At 39.7% G+C, this 17,831-nt stretch overlaps 4 protein-coding genes and 2 non-coding genes across 8 annotated transcripts; 5 read left to right on the forward strand and 1 right to left on the reverse strand.

Moving 5' to 3' along the window:
* Positions 1–1,452: 1,452 nt before the first annotated feature.
* On the forward strand, positions 1,453–2,569 carry LOC112083952. Its single transcript, XM_024152175.1, has 2 exons — positions 1,453–2,403; positions 2,525–2,569. The coding sequence occupies exons 1-2, from the start codon at positions 1,453–1,455 to the stop codon at positions 2,567–2,569; spliced, it is 996 nt and encodes a 331-aa protein (XP_024007943.1).
* A 4,218-nt stretch (positions 2,570–6,787) lies between these two features.
* On the reverse strand, positions 6,788–9,767 carry LOC112083953. Its single transcript, XM_024152176.1, has 4 exons — positions 9,494–9,767; positions 8,708–9,388; positions 6,961–8,621; positions 6,788–6,874 (listed from the first exon to the last, which is right to left on the reverse strand). The coding sequence occupies exons 1-4, from the start codon at positions 9,765–9,767 to the stop codon at positions 6,788–6,790; spliced, it is 2,703 nt and encodes a 900-aa protein (XP_024007944.1).
* A 1,298-nt stretch (positions 9,768–11,065) lies between these two features.
* Positions 11,066–11,233, forward strand: LOC112084211. The gene has a single exon (XR_002898169.1). It is a non-coding gene; the product is annotated as a small nucleolar RNA snoR143 (small nucleolar RNA).
* Positions 11,234–11,306: 73 nt separating this feature from the next.
* Positions 11,307–11,475, forward strand: LOC112084212. Its single transcript, XR_002898170.1, has one exon. It is a non-coding gene; the product is annotated as a small nucleolar RNA snoR143 (small nucleolar RNA).
* A 1,886-nt stretch (positions 11,476–13,361) lies between these two features.
* On the forward strand, positions 13,362–15,725 carry LOC18991892 (probable polyamine transporter At1g31830). 2 transcript variants are annotated; one of them, XM_006415227.2, is made up of 2 exons: positions 13,362–13,589; positions 13,854–15,725. In XM_006415227.2, exon 2 carries the CDS (start codon positions 13,933–13,935, stop codon positions 15,421–15,423), a length of 1,491 nt encoding a protein of 496 aa, XP_006415290.1. In that variant the 5' UTR covers positions 13,362–13,589; positions 13,854–13,932; the 3' UTR covers positions 15,424–15,725. The 2 variants fall into 2 exon arrangements, with proteins under 2 accessions (XP_006415290.1, XP_006415289.1); XM_006415226.2 differs by having other exon boundaries at positions 13,365–13,589; positions 13,939–15,722.
* A 432-nt stretch (positions 15,726–16,157) lies between these two features.
* LOC18991893 (probable polyamine transporter At1g31820) lies at positions 16,158–17,795 on the forward strand. Of its 2 annotated transcripts, none has more exons than XM_024152346.1 (2): positions 16,158–16,180; positions 16,265–17,795. In XM_024152346.1, exon 2 carries the CDS (start codon positions 16,285–16,287, stop codon positions 17,686–17,688), a length of 1,404 nt encoding a protein of 467 aa, XP_024008114.1. In that variant the 5' UTR covers positions 16,158–16,180; positions 16,265–16,284; the 3' UTR covers positions 17,689–17,795. The 2 variants fall into 2 exon arrangements, with proteins under 2 accessions (XP_024008114.1, XP_006415291.1); XM_006415228.2 differs by having other exon boundaries at positions 16,166–16,180; positions 16,260–17,795.
* The last annotated feature ends 36 nt before the right edge of the window (positions 17,796–17,831 follow it).

The raw sequence follows: 17,831 nt of genomic DNA on the forward strand, positions 1-17,831 counted from the left end.
ACTTGTTCTCCTACCTCGTGTTTATGTACTCTCTCTGCTTCTTCTTTTTTTTTTGTCATTAATCTCCTCCTCTCTCTCCCTCTCCTACTCATGGCTTGTCCTCTCTTCTTTTTTCTTCCTCCTTTCACGACTCTTTCTCTTCTTTTTTTTTCTTTTTTTATTTCTCATTTTTTCTCTTGGCCTCTTATGACTGCTCCTATTTTTTTCTTATTTTTGGTTCAGTAATCTAACTAAGATAACTTGTATATAAGGAGATATACATTTGTTAATTTAAGAGAGATAAATCACACTTTTTAGGAGAGTTATCTTAATAAATGTATGTTTATCACTGAATTCAATAATTTAAATAATAAATTGATGTTTATTTACGAAGAGATTTTTGAAAATTATTAAATAATAAAAATCTAATAATTTTTTAGAAGATGATGTGTCAAAAGGATGAGTGCTTAGATGTCAAATTTGTGAGACTCAACTCACTCTTTATATAATGAGAAAATTGCTGAATGGGTAGTTTTTAATTTTTAAATTAGAGGAATAGGATGTTTTGAAAACCTTGGAAGGATAGGGCTGTTTTTACTGTTTGTCTTCCCACAAGGGCCCTAAGGCAATTTTTATTTTCAAAATTGCCATTATCGAAGTAAAAAAACTAAAAATTTTAGAATAAATCCGATTTGGTAAACCGATTACACAAAATTATAAACCGAAGTCCAATAACCACATGTATAATTTATCGACAGCCCAACATTTAAATTAAAAATTAAATTTGGGATCCACATCTCGACGTAGTTCATCTAGCATCTCCGGCAATCCATCTCCGATTAGCCATCCGATTGACCGTTGTAATGGCGCGGAAAGTAAAAAAATCGTTAAGGCACAACAACACCGTGCCTCCGGTTTCGAGGCGAGTGCTCCGGAGTAACTCGAAGTCAGCTCCGACGGACCACTCGCCCATACCGCCCATGTCACCGCGGCGGAGTGACCACCGGGTTGAACATCCCATTCACGGCAGTCGTCAAAATCCACGCCGGCGGTGTAGATCCAAAGTACAATTCGCTCCTCTTCTTCTAGAATGGCCTGCTCAGAATTCTAAAAGTAAGTTACATTTATGAACTTCGACCTTGTCTGAACTGGCGGGTTGTAACTGAAATTAAGAGTGAAACGGGCGCCTGATTGGCCTGATTTATGTATTAGCGGTTATGAACTCTAGTACTTATGTCTATATATTGAATTCAAACGGTTGGATTACTCTTATATCATCTAGAAACAGTTACAGAAGTTTATATAGGAATCCATACGGAATCCATACGAATAGGGTAGTTTTTCCAGATCTCTGTTAACTCCTTCGAACTCCTTTCCCTCAAACTTTTCCCCTGGGTTTGCATTTTTAACTGTTTATCCAGAATATTATATCTTTCCTGCATTTCAGAATTGTTTTTTGGTTCAAATACAGGAATGGAAGACGGAGAACCTTCGAATACAGGCATGGAAGATGGGGAATCGTCAAACAACATTTCGGAAAAACTACCAAAAAGGGTCCTCGGCGATGGTTGCTACCCCGTTGGTGCTCGGTTGAACATATATTCAAAAGCCAATGTCATTGGCCTCCTTGTGGAGGCGTTAAAGGGTACTGAAGATCTTGAGAAGCTACTTCATTCCCAGTTTGGGAAGTTATTCCATCTACCTGTTGCAAGATGTTGCAACAGCGCCAAACTAGTCCATGCCCTTCTATCACGACAACTTGTGACCACGAAGAAACACGAAATTTGGTTCCTCTTTGGTGGACAGCCTCTGAGATATTCGATACGAGAGTTTAAGGAAATCACTGGATTGAATTGCAATCCCGAACCTGATAGCACAGAAGAAGAAGAAGATGTCGGAAAGGCAGGAACCTGGAAAGACCTGTTCGAAAGAGCGAAGGCTATGAACGTGTTTGATGTGCTTGAAATGCTAAAGGACCCGGATCTACCCCGATGGAAACGCCTTCCATTGGCCCTAATCGTTCTTGTCGACAGTGTTCTATTTTGCAATAGTAAAAATCTGGCCCTCACCGAGAAATACGTTGCGATGTTGACTGACTTGGAAAGGTTCATGTTGTATCCATGGGGGAGGGTATCCTTTAACAAAACAGTATCTCGATTTCAAGCTCCGAAGGCAATCACGGATGCCGAGAAAAGGGAGAATCCTGTAACACGATTGCGCCGTCAACTTAATCAGAAAACCAGTGCATGCTATGGATTCTCTCTATCACTACAACTCATGGCCCTCCAATATATACCAATGTTGGTTTCCAAAATTCCTCAACCTGATAACTTGAAGACATTCGCTGAAGATCCCGAAGGCTGTCAAAACGTTATCACACTATTGCATCTTGGGGACATACTTGCCGTGGAATCCGACCCTTTGGTAAATTATTTGTAGTATTATATTTAGTACTATTTGTAGTCTTGTTTTGTAGTACTTGTCTTAAAAGATCAGTGCTCTGTCATTTTGGTTAGTAATTTTGCAATTGTTTTTTTTGTCTTAGTTGTCTGTCAAACAGATGGTAGTGGATGATGGTGACAATGACTAACAGAATGAATTGCGTTGGGGAGATGAGGTAGAGGATGCCGAAGTTGCATTCATCAGGAACTCATGGCCGAGGGGTACAAATTCTCACCTTCCGATTTTGTAGTGGCACCGGCACCTATCGTGGATATTAGTGATGCAGAGTACGAGGTTACCAATGAACAGGAACCTGAGCCATCCACCCGACCGAAGAAGAAACTGAAAACTCATCAAACTGAAAAACGTAAGATGCAGAGGAAGAGAGGCAGGGGCAAGAACTCTTCTAATCTATCGGATGATGAAACCCCTGAAAGTGGACAGTTTAAAGATCTTAAAAGATGGATAGTAAGTCAGAATAATTTGCTCCTTCGTAACATTAAGACAGAATTGGACAAGAGATTGGGCGTATACCAACAGGACGAAGAAGATGACGATGTACACCAGTCAAAAGAAGATGGGAAACAAGATGACGAAGGACAGAATCCAAAAAAAGATGGTCAAAAATCGGATGAAGACAAAGCCGAAGATGGAGAAAGAGGTTATGATGGTGCACAGTCAAGCGTACGCCATGATGATGGTGTACACCCCGAAGATGGGGTACACGAGAAAGAACGAGATGATGAAGAAAGGACCTCTACTTACTACGGCGGCGACCATTATTCTCCTATGGACCATGCGTACTTGAAGACTCCAGAAGCTCCGACGAAGAACCCTGAACCCGAACAAGCCAATTCAGGAACAACTCGTCCACCTCCTTACTTCGTCAATCCGGATGAAGATCCACCTGCTGGCCTCATCGAGGTGAGCTAATTGTTTAGTTACCAGCTGACTCTATTAAGTTTCATAACGTGTGTGTATTGTGGTATGTTTTTTATGAATTATTCAGGTGGATGGTGGTAGAACAAATTTGGTGTCAGACACCTTAGTAGTCTACAAACCTCAGACTCCTCACCCATTGAGCTACGCATATAAGAAAAATGAAGCGCAGACAGATGCGCTTCATGCACAGGATGCACAGGTCAGACAATAAAGTTGTTCATATGATATGCATGTGTATACAGTAGTATTTAGGTCTACGATAGGTATACGATTGATATGTTATACGCTCTATTGTTACGGTGGTATGTAGGCTGTGGCTAATGAGGACGACTCAAATGCGGGGAAAGAATATCATACTGCACCTGAGGATGCAAGTGATGCTTCGCAGAAGACCCCTTGTACTCCAAAACCCCCCACAAGAAGTTGAGGGATCATCTGGTGTAAAGAGAAAAAGTGGAGGAACAGGAAGAGGAGGAAGAGGTAGAGGAACAGGAAGAGGCGTAAGAGCTAGAGGAAAACGCGCATGCGTACGGTCGGACAAGATTCGAGATATTTACACCGCAGATTCAAAGGTCAAAGCTCTATTTTTATCGAGATCGAAAGCTGCGTACAAACCACTCGAAACAGTGGAACAAGACCACTTCAAGGCATTCCAGGAGTTATTATCGCGTGAAAGAAACATGTAAGTTATATCGTATTGAAAGCAATTTATCCTTAAATTTCATTGTTATCAATTACCAATTGCTCTCATTACAGCGACTTTTGCATTGTCACTGGTCATACTGTCAACGATCAATTCTTCCTACAAATTGTGAAGCCTACTGAGTGGTTAACACGATGGTAAGTATATAGTTAGTAATATACGTTATTTATATGTTATTTATGTTTTGTTATTCGTCAGCACATGCAAGTCATAATGGCCATGCTTTGGAGACGTAGAGGTGAAATATACTTGAAAGACAGGGTAGCATTTGTAGACACCTTGTTCATATCCATCATCGGCAACTACTACAACGATTTCATATCGCGAGACAAAAATCAGTATGACTGGGGGAAAACCATTCAAGGCATTGTCTTGGGAAAACCAGCAAAGTGGGCTAATCAGCGACAGAGGCAAATTTTTCTACGGTTTGTGGACGTTGTATACGTCCCGATGAACTGGGGGTCTGAGCATTGGGTGGGCCTTGTAATTGACTTTAAAACGGGCAACATAAAGATTTTGGACTCATTCATCAGTCATAATGATGAAGCGGCTGTGGAGCAGTATATGGCGCCCGTGTGTCAAAGTATGCCATTTATATTGAAGCGTTATTTGGATAGCAAATTAACGGAAGGCATACGCACCACCCCTTACACATGGAGTCGTTTGGAGGGCATATATCAGAACAAAAGATCCGGTGACTGTGGGCCATGTGCTGCCAAATTCTTAGAGATGCATGCTGCAGGGCTTGGAGTGGAGAATATGGGTTTGATAACGGACGATGACGTTGACAGGTTAACGGAGAAATACGCCATGGACTCATACAAAGAGTTTGTCGGGAATCCGGCTGTTGCCAACGCTTAGGACGAATGCTGAAGTTTAGTGTTGAACTTGACAATTTATGAGAAGGCTATTATGTCTTTGATAATGTTTAGGATGTGGGTTTATTTGATAATTTCTATGCTTATAAATTAGTTTACTTTACTACCTATTAATTAGTGTGTCAATTATTTAGTTTGCTTATAATTTCGTTTACTTCAATAATTGCGTATCCGTACACCAATTTGCGTTTAGTTGTACACCAATATGCATCAAATTGGAGTACATCAAGAAACTTTATTTTAGTTTTTATTAATTGGTCTGTGAATACTTTGTTCCCGGCTTAATATGTATCTGTACACCAATATCCATTAATTGGTCTGTGAATACTTTGTTCCCGGCTTCCCAGTGATACAAGTCCTCACCCACAGGTCCTAATGAAATCGGCAAAACATTATTTAGGTAGACGATGTAAAAGACCGATCCTACAACCCTAAAACTAAACTAAACCCCTATTTTTAAATGAACCATCAAATACCTGTACTGAAACATGGACTGTTTTTCCTCTCCACTTCCTTCAATTGCAATGAGATCACTTTGGCAGAATACATTTTTTGAAACTATTAATTTTCTGGGTAATTAACTTTTGCTGTAATTAACTTTTTGTGTCTCCGGAAACTTGTTTCACTGAAGAAGGCATGGTACAGTTTTTATAGAGGACGACAGGAAAAACATTAAAAAGTAAACAAGGGAAACGAGTCGGTCAAACGGTGCAACGGGTTTCAAAAAAGGTACTTAATAGGTTTTTGTCGTTTCCACTTAGATTTTTTTGGGTCGCGTTTATTCCTGGAAGTTTTCATTATCGCCTTTTTCAAAAACGTAATGACTTGATTTTTGAACAAAACCGTGTATTCATCCTCTCCTGTCCTACAATGTCAATTCAAAGACACGATCATCCGTTTTCGAGATAATGTTTTCTTTCTCTCCTATAGAACCATGTCTTTGATAATTATTTTGATCCAGAACCATGTCTTTGATAATTATGTTGATTCCCTTAATAAGCTAAACCCTAAACTCTACATCGTAAACCCTAAGCCCTAAACCCTAAACCTTAAACATAACCCATAACGTCGAAACACCTAAATTTATATGCGTCACCATATAAATGTAAAATTATACATAAGCCATAATGAGAATACACCATATGATGTAAACTGATTGTTGTTGTCCAAAAACTGTGTCCAAAAACTGTGTCCCTGTACACAAACTGTGTCCACCGGCACAGGTGTACATTCTCCACTAAACCCATAACGTGCATACACCTAAATTTATATGCATCACCATATAAATGTAAACTTATACATAAGCCATAATGCGAATACACCATATGATGTAAACTGATTGATGTTGTCCACCATCACAGTGTACAGAAACTGTGTCTACCGTCACAGGTGTAAACAAACTATGTACACCCTATCCACTAAACATCAAAGATTTCATAAAAAATATAACATAGTTCATGCCTTTCCAAGTTTAAATATAGGGAAACATAATGTACACAAGAAACAAACCCGAAAACAAAGAGAGATCACAGTGAACACAAACGCTGAGGTGTACACCGTCAAGGGTGTACACAGTTTGTGTACACCCTGTCCAGTAAACATCATAAATTTCGTAACAAATATAACATAAGAAACCTAAACCATATAAATTTGATAATAAAATTCATAACAAATATAAGTTTCCCTTTCCAAGTTTAAATCTAGGGAAACATAGTGTACGCTAAAAACAAACCCTGAAAAACAAAGCGAGATCCCCACAAAAAAAACAACAAGAGACAGACACAAAAAATTGTGGCTTGCTCTTTCCTACACACAATAAAAGACACACAAAAGCCACACCCGGTCAACCCAATGGTTCATTGCATTTTGCCCGGTTATGGCCGGCATTTCCACATCTCGAGCATTTGTTAGGCTTCTTTTTTTTCGCAACCTGCAACAGCGTATATCACTAATCAGTAATCAGTAATCAGTAATCAGTATGACTGGAAAAAAAATAATTATTTAGTGTTCACTAACCTGAGGATACTCTCCTGCTGAAAGTTTTCTCTTCGTCGTAGGCCTTCCTGATGGACGTTTTGCTTTAGGTGGCATAATATTAAGGTCACGCACCTCTGCTGGGATACGAATGTCGTCAGGGTCGGGCACTGGTAGGATTCTGCCACAAACTGTTGCACTCCAAATTGATTTCTTAAGAATTGGATCAACCAAACTGCTGTACTCCACTTGACGAAGCCTAGCCGCGGCCATTGCATGTCGGCAAAGGTATTTCAATGTATGAAACTCTAGACATGAGCATGTTTTGTTTAGGAGATCAACAAGCCTCCGTACACCGAACTCAGAACTCACTTCAACTTCCCACAAAGAAATGCCTTGAACCGATAGTGCAGCAGATTTTTGCTGCTGCAGGTTCATTAACTTGTCAACCTCTTCTGTAATGTCACCAACCATCTTTTGAATGTTCTCTCTTCTGCATTCAAGCAACCTACTTAACAATCGCCTGATAAATTCTAGCATTGCAACGATTGGATTGTCTCTTGCAGCGAGTAGTGCATTGTTTAGAGACAATGCAATGTTACTGGAGGTCATATTATACCTCTGACCAGAAAAGTGTGATCTAGTCCACAGCGCAAGAGGGATATTTTCCATGTACTCCCAACAACGATAATCAACATCCTTCAGCCTTGCGTATAGTTTCTTGAAATTAGAAACTGTGAACGCTTCTCCAGCCTTTCCGACCAACCCTTTCTGACCGGAACCTTTGTATTTACCGTGAACATTTCTCTGGATATGGACAAAACATGCACCGTGGTGTGACTGTGGATACCATTTCTTTTTAGCTTTGGCAATTCCACCGTGCCTATCCGAGATAATAGTAAGATCAGAGGAATCTGGAATAATTTCTAACAACTTCTCAAAGAACCACCTCCACGTCTTGTCAGACTCTGCATCGACAACGGCGAACGCTATTGGAAATACCTGGTAATTAGAATCTTGTCCACTGGCCGTTAGTAGACAACCCTTATACTTACCAGTCAGGTGAGTCCCATCAACAACAACTACTTGTTTCAAATGTTTCCATCCAGATATACACGCAGCCAATGCCATAAATACGGACTTAAACCTGGTAATACATTTTCCATCTTTTTCATCTCTCTCGTTCTCGGTTATCAAATGCGTTATGGTGCCGGGGTTAGCATACTTGAGCACATGGAGGTAAATCGGTAGTAATTTGAAAGAAGTCTCCTCTGTTCCGTGACCAGAGTATATTGCCAGCTCCTTAGCTTTCCAGCATTTCCAGTACAAGGCTGTAATATTATATTCGGAGAGAACAATCGCAGGTAGCTGACTCGCACGTGGACCAACTATTGCATTCTCATACTTAGACTTCAGCAGAGCCGCTATGACTTTAGAAGTAGCATGTTTAGAAAATTTCTTTCTTGTATCCGGGTGGCATGTATGCTTCAAACACGCCTTCCTCACCTCATACAACGCCGACTCGCCAACTTGACACCCCAACACTCTCCAATCACATATCTTTGATGGACATTCGGTGACTGTGTACTTCTTCGCATGCTTTTTGAATTCGAACGTCACTATATTCTTCAGCGCATTGATGGCCAACGTGATTTTAAAGTGTTCCTTGTTCCTGAACTTTTTCCCAACCCATATCTCTCCATCTTCATTTGACAAATCAAATTCATCGAAATCCCTCCCATTTCATCAGAGACTGGTGCCACATCCGGAAATCCATATAGTTCTGTACGTTTAATCGCTTTCTTCGGCTCTGCACCGCCATTCTTACGCCCCCAACTGACATCACCTGTCGGAGTCTGCACAAAATCATCATCATTCCCATGGGGAGCTAGAACATTCTCACATACAGTCCTCTTTCTTCCAGGAAAATGAATAGGATTCTCCGTTAAGACAATGGAGTTGTCCATATGTTTTGAATCACTCGGCTCACTCCTGCGAGTACTTCCACAACCCCCAGAGTCATCCTTATCCTCATCAAATCCAGGTTTAGAATGGAAACCATTACCATCTGCTAGTACGTAATCATTCCACCAGTCAAAATCATAATCCGGATCATAATCATCATCAGAGCCGTGTGCGTCATCGTCAACATTATCAGCTTCCTTCTCTTCCGAATCTCTCGCCTCGTCTGATTCCTGGGACATTTTTAATTCCAACTCAGGGTGGTCAACAGAGACAGCGTGACTTGGAACATCAGGTTTTACATTAACGGAGGTGTTAGTGCTGGCCTTAGCCTCTGATTCTTGGGACATTTTTAATCCCAATGGAGGATGGATAACAGAGACAGCTTCAAGTTGTACACCTTTGGAGGTGTTCATTGCGGCCTTTGCCTCTACTTTCTCGGCATGTGCTATCAGCAAACAATCATCGATATCTTCATCATCTGCATTATCATCGGGTTGACTAGACTCTGCCGAAGAAGAGGCTATGAAGTTTGTTGGCCTTAAGGACTTTCAACGTTCCCTCGCTATTTGAACTTCAAGACTTTCCTTCCGTTTCAATCTCACCATTTTACCATTTACTGACTCCTTGAATGTGACAAATAAATTCACAGACTTGTCAGACTTATGCAGCGAAAGGAAGAATTTGTACTCTCGAGGAGTAACGATTACACATGGACAACTCCCATCACCATTAAGCTCAGCTAGAACATCATCAAACCAGTAGGAATTCTCCACCGAAACAACTCTCGGGTTTAATCCGAACTCATGCGCAATCAGATTTCTCAAATCATCTGGTCCGGACACATCTTTGCAATTTATGCACCTTCCACGACGAGATATGTCCATTTTGAAATCTATTCTCATGTATAATACCTTATCCACGTTCCCGCCATAACAAGAATGAACGCATCCACTGCAATTCAAGAACACCATATCTAAAAAACTACTGGCAAATAGCGGACACCATTCCGAAAAAAAATTCGAAAATAACAATTACAAATCTATGGGTGTACAATAATAGGATTAAGTAACTAACTGTGGTTGTTGTCCTCTTGATCATCGCATAATTTCCCCTTCAATTTCAACATCTTCTGGAAAGGGAAACTAGGGTTTCTAATTTGGTTATGGTACTTTGTTTCTTATTTTAACCAATTTATCTCCATTATCTCTAATTAACCTCAATTTTTTCCGCCAAAATTAAAAAGAGAATGGGAAGGGCAGTTTTGCGTTGGGTAGTTTCCAGCCCATAACAGAGGCCCATTAAGGTGGTTTTTCGGAATTTCATTCCCAAAAACCGAAATCAGGCCCAAAAAACGACTCAATCACGCGCGTGAGTGCTCTCTTCCCAGCTGTTACGCGCGCGGACCGTAAACTATGCTTGGGACCCACGGTATTTTCTGCGTCTGTCTCTCTCTAAGAAACAGACTGCTCTATCTCTCTCTCTTTCTCAGAGATAAGAGTAAATTTGGCATTATGTAAATATGTCATTAAAACTTAAAACTACCATTTTCTCAAATTAAAACTTTAAAATGTCCTTATTTTCAAAACAACCCTTTTATAAATAGATTCTAAAACATCGTAACCCAATTTGTCCTAATTAACCCGACCCGACTTCGTAAGGAATATGGGCTTTAGTAGATCGGCCCAACAGACTTAACTTAAATTGAAGTGACTCTCTTCCTCGTCAAAACCCTAAATTTCTGAACTTCTCTCTATGTATATTTTTGAAGCCGCCGTGGAAAGACCCGATATATCTCAACCCGACCCAACTCAATTAAACTTCTGGCCTTCACTGGTTCTTTATTTAACGGAGCCGAATCCTTTCGTTGAAAAACCCTAATTTTGTAATGTATCCACCGCCGTACTCGTTAATCTCCGGCGCCGTATTAGCATCAGAGTTTCTGATTCTTTAGCTTCTATATAATTCCCAAGATCTCGTTTTTTTTTTATGTCTTGTGAGTCCTCTCTCGTCAAGTATGCGCTTTTTCCGATTCGTGTTTTGTTACCAGTCATTTTCAGACATAGCGACGAAGAAGCTATGATAGATGGATTTCTTATGTGGGTTTTGTTCTGATTAATCACCCCTTACATTATAACCTGAATCTGTAGTAAAGTTTTATGCTTTGCTTTGAGATTGATGAATTTTGCACTCTGCTTTCGAAGGCTATGTCAATCAAGTGACATAGTCTTTTAGCAATAAGTGCATAAAGGGAAAGCTGTTAAATCAGCAAGCGGCCAGACAACCGTTGGGATAGATCCACAGGTGAAGCAGATTTTTCTCTGCCCTCAGCTACTAAATCTATCTTACAAATTTTTGTTCACATGATTCTCAATTTCTTTCCATGTTTTTGTTGTTTCTGAGGTGTGGTAATTGAGTGTTTTTTGTTGCACCTTGTATCGAGGGTCATGCCTCGTTCTGGTGGCATGGCCATTTTCGAGGATGCAGAAATGAATTGCTGTTTAATCAGCAAGCGGCCAGACAACCGTTGGGATAGATCCACAGGTGTTGCAGATTTTTCTCTCTGCTTTCAGCTACTAAATCTATCCCACAATTATGAACCCTTATTTCAATCAATGCAGAAAGTTTTCTTAGTCAGTCATGATTGTTCTGTTTTATCGCGGAGTGATGGAGTTTAGTGGATTTGCAAATAATCGAACTAACCAAATCTTGGTTGGAGAAATGTTCTAGTTGGATTTACAATCGAAACTTATCCTAATGATCCGGTTGTTAACTTGTTTAATCCTGTTGCTTCTGGTTCTTGACCAATGCTTTCTCAGTTTGGAGTGTTTTCAAGGAATCTAAGTGGAAAAGTAGTTGACTGTTCCTCTGCACTCATAAGCATTTTGGACTAAGGAATTTGTAATTTGAAATGTTTCAGAACGTGAGTTTCTAAGAAAACATGAAGTCGTGAACACTGGTCGATTTGAATAATGTGATTAACTCAAGTAACACGTATCTAGCAACTACTTCGAGAAGAAAGTGAAATCAGAATAAAAAACATGCTTTGTGTATCTAGGTAAATGTCGGTAAGAAATTGAAATCAGAAACCCATACTCATGAATGAGAATGCTATATAGGGTAGAAATCTTTGAAAGGTCCAATCTTAAATTTTATAGTGAATGGAAACCAAGAATTTTATCCCATGGAAGAAAAATCGTGTTCCTGAAATCAGTAGTGTTGGAACTTTCTACTATTTACACAATGTCATGGTCACTTCGCCATAAAGAGGTTCCAAGAAGATTGCGTTAAGAATTTCGGTGGAAAACTTGTAAAACGGAAGAAAGGATTCCATTGAGAATCTTGGCAATCCATAATTTTACCAAAAGAAAAGAGGCTTGTGCTTTTCATGTAATACAGTATAATCTTTATAAATTAATAATATCGGGACTGCAATATTCTATTAATTTATTGAGTTATTAATTTATCGATATAAAAATTAGTTTAAAATATTAATTTGAGACTTAAGAAATGTATTAATTTATCGAGTATTAATTTATAGAAATTATATTGTATATAGCTTTTATTGGCAAATATTGGGAGTTATTTAGCTTCTGTATGAACATTGCATAGAATGGTTGATGGATAGAATATGAGATAAAATGATAAATGTCGGTAAGAAATTGTCAGACCATATTCCTTTGAACAAGTTGACATGCTACATTTGTTACACATGCAAGGTTCAAACTACAATGGGTACCACAAACACCAATCCACATATTATTTGCTCTTTCAACACATTAATGTTTAATCAGGATTTCATAATTTTATAAATTTAAGAGTGTTTTTATTCCTTCTATAGTTAATAGAATGACTTTTTCAAATTTTCCTAAATTTATGAAACAAATAATAGTTACCAAATTCATATATTTCTAATTATTATCTCTTATTTTTTTTGCTTATTAATGTTAATTAATTATATAATGAAAAATAATCTAAAAAAAATAAATTTATGTGGAAAAAAATCTAGAAAACCAATCTTTCAAACATAGAGGGATTTATACATTTTATAGATCTCACATAATTTAACACATATTTTTTTAAGACTTTAGTAGTGCTCAATCAGATTTTATAGATTTTATCGGTTCCAGCAATATATTTTTGAAGTAGGTTTTTTTTTTTGGTCAAAGTTTGAAGTAGGTTTAAGTTTTGAACAAATATGTTTTGTTCTATTAAAATCCAATGAAAATTAGAATCAGGAAAGAAGAAAAGAGTAAAATGAATATATAACACCAGTTGACCAAAACATTAGGTGGGGGTAGAATGAATATTAGTGAAGAGCTAAGACACTGCCATCAACTTTTTGTAATTAAAGAACTCAAGTAACTAATTAAAACTGGTTCCTTAATCAATTAACATCACATGCGCTAATTTGAGATCCAGATTCATCCTGTTGATCTCGCACATTTGTCCTCTCCATCCATTCAAAAAACATTTCTTCTCAGATGCAAGAATCTATAAAGCCACTCGATGACACGAGTAACCTCTTTTTTCCAATATATAAATAAATTTATTTCATTCTTTTGAATCTGAGTTTTTTTTTCCGTAAAGGGTTTTTGTTTTGTTCTCTTCTTCAATAATCGCTCCTGAATCGTTCCAAAAGCTTCACTAACCTTGCTAAGCCTTTGACAGAAGACGGAGATCACGAGACGACCCTCGATTCTCTCACGGTTCGTGATGCTTCACCTCTTTTAAATCCTTAGACTTTCGTCATCGTTCATCATCTCTGTTTAACTCATCGATCGTTTCTTTCACCGATCGTTTTTAAGGTCCTTTTGAATTTTATTGATGCATATTCAAGATACCCATCTGAGAAAGAAACATAAAAAACTCTCCTTTTTCTCTTTCCCAATTATCACCTTTCTCAATTAAAGACGAACCCTAGATTGAAAACTCTGTAGCAATTTTGAGTAATTCTATAAGGGTTATTGCAGATATACCAAAAAAACCTCTTCAAGTGTTATTTGCGATGTGGAGAGTTCTAATCGTTTAAAAAAAAATCTGGATGACGTTATGCAGAAGCGGAGAATCATCACAGTGAATAATCCATCAACGTCTATTGAGATGAGACAACACAACAACAATGGAGTTCCTTACTCAAACGTCCCCGTCGACGAAGACGAGACTCCATCTCCTAAAGCCACCGATAAGATTCGGAAAGTCTCGATGTTGCCGCTCGTCTTCCTCATATTCTACGAAGTCTCAGGTGGTCCATTTGGTGTAGAGGACAGTGTGAATGCAGCTGGACCATTGCTAGCACTTCTAGGCTTTGTGATCTTCCCTTTCATTTGGAGTATCCCTGAGGCACTAATCACAGCAGAGATGGGCACAATGTTCCCAGAGAATGGAGGTTACGTAGTGTGGGTCTCGTCTGCTTTGGGACCCTTTTGGGGGTTTCAACAAGGCTGGATGAAATGGCTAAGTGGCGTCATCGATAACGCGTTGTATCCTGTTCTGTTTCTTGATTATTTGAAATCTGGAATCCCTGCTCTAGCTGGTGGATTGCCTAGAGTTGCAGCGATCTTGATGTTGACACTTATGCTGACATATCTGAACTACAGGGGACTAACTATAGTAGGTTATGCTGCTGTGCTTATGGGTGTTTTCTCTATCCTTCCTTTTGCTGTGATGGGTTTGATCTCGATTCCAAAGCTAGAGCCTTCGAGATGGCTTGTGATGGACTTAGGTAATGTAAACTGGAATCTGTATCTAAACACTCTTTTCTGGAATCTAAACTATTGGGACTCGATCAGTACTCTAGCTGGTGAGGTGGAGAATCCGAACCAGACGCTTCCAAAGGCTTTGTACTATGGCGTGATCTTAGTCGCGGTTTCTTACATCTTCCCTCTTTTGACTGGAACCGGTGCGATCCCGTTAGAGCGTGAGTTATGGACAGATGGGTATTTCTCTGATGTGGCTAAAGCGTTAGGTGGAGCGTGGTTGAGATGGTGGGTTCAAGCCGCTGCAGCCACTTCAAACATGGGAATGTTTCTAGCTGAGATGAGCAGCGACTCTTTTCAGCTTCTTGGAATGGCTGAGCGTGGAATGCTTCCTGAGTTCTTTGCCAAAAGGTCACGTTACGGGACGCCTTTGCTAGGGATTCTGTTTTCGGCTTCAGGTGTTGTGCTTTTGTCTTGGCTAAGCTTTCAAGAGATTGTAGCTGCAGAGAATCTTCTCTACTGTGTTGGTATGATCTTGGAGTTTATAGCTTTTGTAAGGATGAGGATGAAATACCCGGCTGCGTCTAGACCTTACAAGATACCTATTGGAACAGTAGGTTCGATACTCATGTGTGTTCCTCCAACGATACTGATCTTTGCTGTTGCAGCACTCTCGTCTCTTAAAGTAGCTGCAGTGAGCTTTGTGATGCTGATCATTGGTTTCTTGATGCATCCTTGTTTGAACCATATGGATCGAAAGAGATGGCTCAAATTCTCCATCAGTTCTGATCTACCGGACCTGCAGCAACAGACGAGAGAATGCGAAGAAACTCTGATACGTTAGGAGTGTTCTTGGTTCTTTTGCCCCCATCTATGTTTTTGAGTACAGAACTTGGAAGCCATATAAGCCCAAAAAGCTTGAATTTTCTTGGTCTCTTTTGTTTATTCACAGCTTTTTCTAAAAGTTTCCGTAAAGTTAGGTCATCGTTAGCTTCTTCTTTAGAACACGGTTTTAATAAAAATGTGCAATGTTTGTATCTGCCATTGTTGATAGGTGTAATTTAATGTCTTTGAACAGAACCTAGAGGAACTTTGGGATGAATTTCGAAATCCTTCACCTATTAAAAATGTAAACTTTAACATTTCTCTTAAACAAAAGTTTCCAAAGAGGAAAAGAACAAATCAACTTTTGGTCAACACTCAACACAGTGCAGAAGATTTCATCGCTAATGATTGGAAAGACAGAAAAACCCCACAGACCCAAAAAAAGCAAATAGCAGAAGATTCAGAATCAGAACCAGTCTCAAATGTTTGACCATTTCCTCGCCTGAAAGCAAAACTGCTTGTCTCATATAAACCGGAGATGGATCTATCACTACCGTCTCCGTCGCTTGTCTGCTCATCTTTCTCAACGATTCGTCTTTCATTTCCTTTATTAGTTTATTAATATTTTGTGGATATGATATGGACAATCTCAAACCAGAGAACCACATTTTCTTCCTCGAAGATATGACATCAATACGGATATGGGTCTGTTTTGTTTTCTTCTTAAAGCATCTTTGACTCTTCTCAATCTAAAGACGACCCTCGATTCTCTCACGGTTTGTTCTTCTCCACCTCTCGTAAAAGTTTAAACTCTCGTATCAAGCATTCTAGAAATTTATCCGATTGTTTTATTAGATCAGAGAAGAAAAGGATTATCACCATGAGAGACAACAACAACAATGACCATCCTTACGACGAAGTTCCATCGCCTAAAGCAGCAACCAATTCTACTCACAAAGTTTCAATGTTACCACTCGTTTTCCTCATATTCTACGAAGTCTCGGGAGGTCCATTTGGTGCTGAAGGCAGTGTGAATGCAGCAGGACCATTGTTAGCACTTATAGGCTTTATCATCTTCCCTTTCATTTGGTGTGTCCCCGAGGCACTAATCACTGCAGAGATGAGCACAATGTTCCCGATAAACGGCGGTTTTGTGGTTTGGGTCTCCTCTGCTTTAGGACCCTTTTGGGGTTTCCAAGTTGGTTGGATGAAATGGCTTTGCGGGGTTATCGACAACGCTCTCTATCCCGTTCTCTTCCTCGACTATCTGAAATCCGCGGTCCCGGTTTTATCCACCGGTTCGCCTAGAGCTGCATCGATCTTGATCTTGACTCTTTTGCTTACTTACTTAAACTACAGAGGACTAACCATTGTTGGTTGGACCGCTGTGTTTATGGGAGTGTTTTCGATGCTTCCTTTCGCTGTAATGACTCTTGTTTCGATCCCAAAGCTCGAGCCTTTAAGATGGCTTGTCACAGATTTAGGAGATGTGAATTGGAACTTGTACCTAAACACTCTGTTCTGGAACTTAAACTACTGGGACTCGGTTAGTACACTAGCCGGAGAAGTGGCGAACCCGAGCCAAACACTTCCAAAGGCATTGTATTACGGTGTGATCTTCGTCGCTCTTTCCAACTTCCTACCTCTTTTGGCAGGAACCGGGGCTATACCGTTAAACCGGGAGCTTTGGACCGACGGTTATCTAGCTGAAGTCGCGGGAATCATCGGTGGAGGAGGATGGTTGAGATTGTGGGTTCAAGTGGCTGCAGCTACATCGAACATGGGAATGTTTATAGCTGAAATGAGTAGCGATTCTTTTCAGCTTCTTGGAATGGCTGAGATCGGTATGATTCCCGAGGTTTTCGCGAAACGTTCTCGTTACGGTACGCCATTGTTAGGGATTCTGTTTTCAGCTTCAGGGGTTTTGCTTTTGTCTGGATTAAGTTTTCAAGAGATTGTAGCTGCGGAGAATCTGCTTTACTGTGGTGGAATGGTTTTGGAGTTTATAGCGTTTGTTAGGCTGAGGATGAAATATCCGGCTGCGTCGAGACCGTATAAGATACCTGTTGGAAACTTTGGTTCGGTTCTGATCTGTGTTCCTCCCATTTTGTTGATCTGTTCCGTGGTTGTGCTATCGACTCTTAAAGTTGGTGCAGTGAGCTTTGTGATGGTGATCATTGGTTTCTTGATAAAACCTTGTTTGAATCACATGGATCGAAAGAAATGGGTCAGATTCTCAGTCAGTTCTGATCTGCCGGAGTTCGAAGAATCTTTGATACGTTAGGTCAAAGAAATCTGTATTTGTTGTTTTCTGTTTGTTTTTCTTCAGATTCTTGTAATGTTTTCGTTGTTGTTCGTAAAGCACGAGAAGATACTGTAAACGTTGAATCATTCTTTGTTTGGGATTGGTCGTCGTCGTCGCCATTA

The sequence above is a fragment of the Eutrema salsugineum genome, unplaced genomic scaffold (assembly GCF_000478725.1).
Source record: "Eutrema salsugineum unplaced genomic scaffold, Eutsalg1_0 scaffold_5, whole genome shotgun sequence".
Lineage (NCBI taxonomy): Eukaryota > Viridiplantae > Streptophyta > Magnoliopsida > Brassicales > Brassicaceae > Eutrema > Eutrema salsugineum.

Bases quoted from the DNA above. Each gene is read 5' to 3' on its own strand.
- LOC112083952 (XM_024152175.1), top strand. From the start codon at position 1,453: ATGGAAGACGGAGAACCTTCGAATACAGGCATGGAAGATGGGGAATCG. The intron at 2,404-2,524 runs GTAAATTATTTG...TTTTTGTCTTAG, and splicing joins CCGTGGAATCCGACCCTTTG to TTGTCTGTCAAACAGATGGT.
- LOC112083953 (XM_024152176.1), bottom strand. From the start codon at position 9,767: ATGGACATATCTCGTCGTGGAAGGTGCATAAATTGCAAAGATGTGTCC. The intron at 9,389-9,493 runs GTAAAATGGTGA...CTTCTTCGGCAG, and splicing joins ATTCAAGGAGTCAGTAAATG to AGTCTAGTCAACCCGATGAT. The intron at 8,622-8,707 runs GTACAGAACTAT...TGTCAAATGAAG, and splicing joins GCCGAAGAAAGCGATTAAAC to ATGGAGAGATATGGGTTGGG.
- LOC18991892 (XM_006415227.2), top strand. From the start codon at position 13,933: ATGCAGAAGCGGAGAATCATCACAGTGAATAATCCATCAACGTCTATT.
- LOC18991893 (XM_024152346.1), top strand. From the start codon at position 16,285: ATGAGAGACAACAACAACAATGACCATCCTTACGACGAAGTTCCATCG.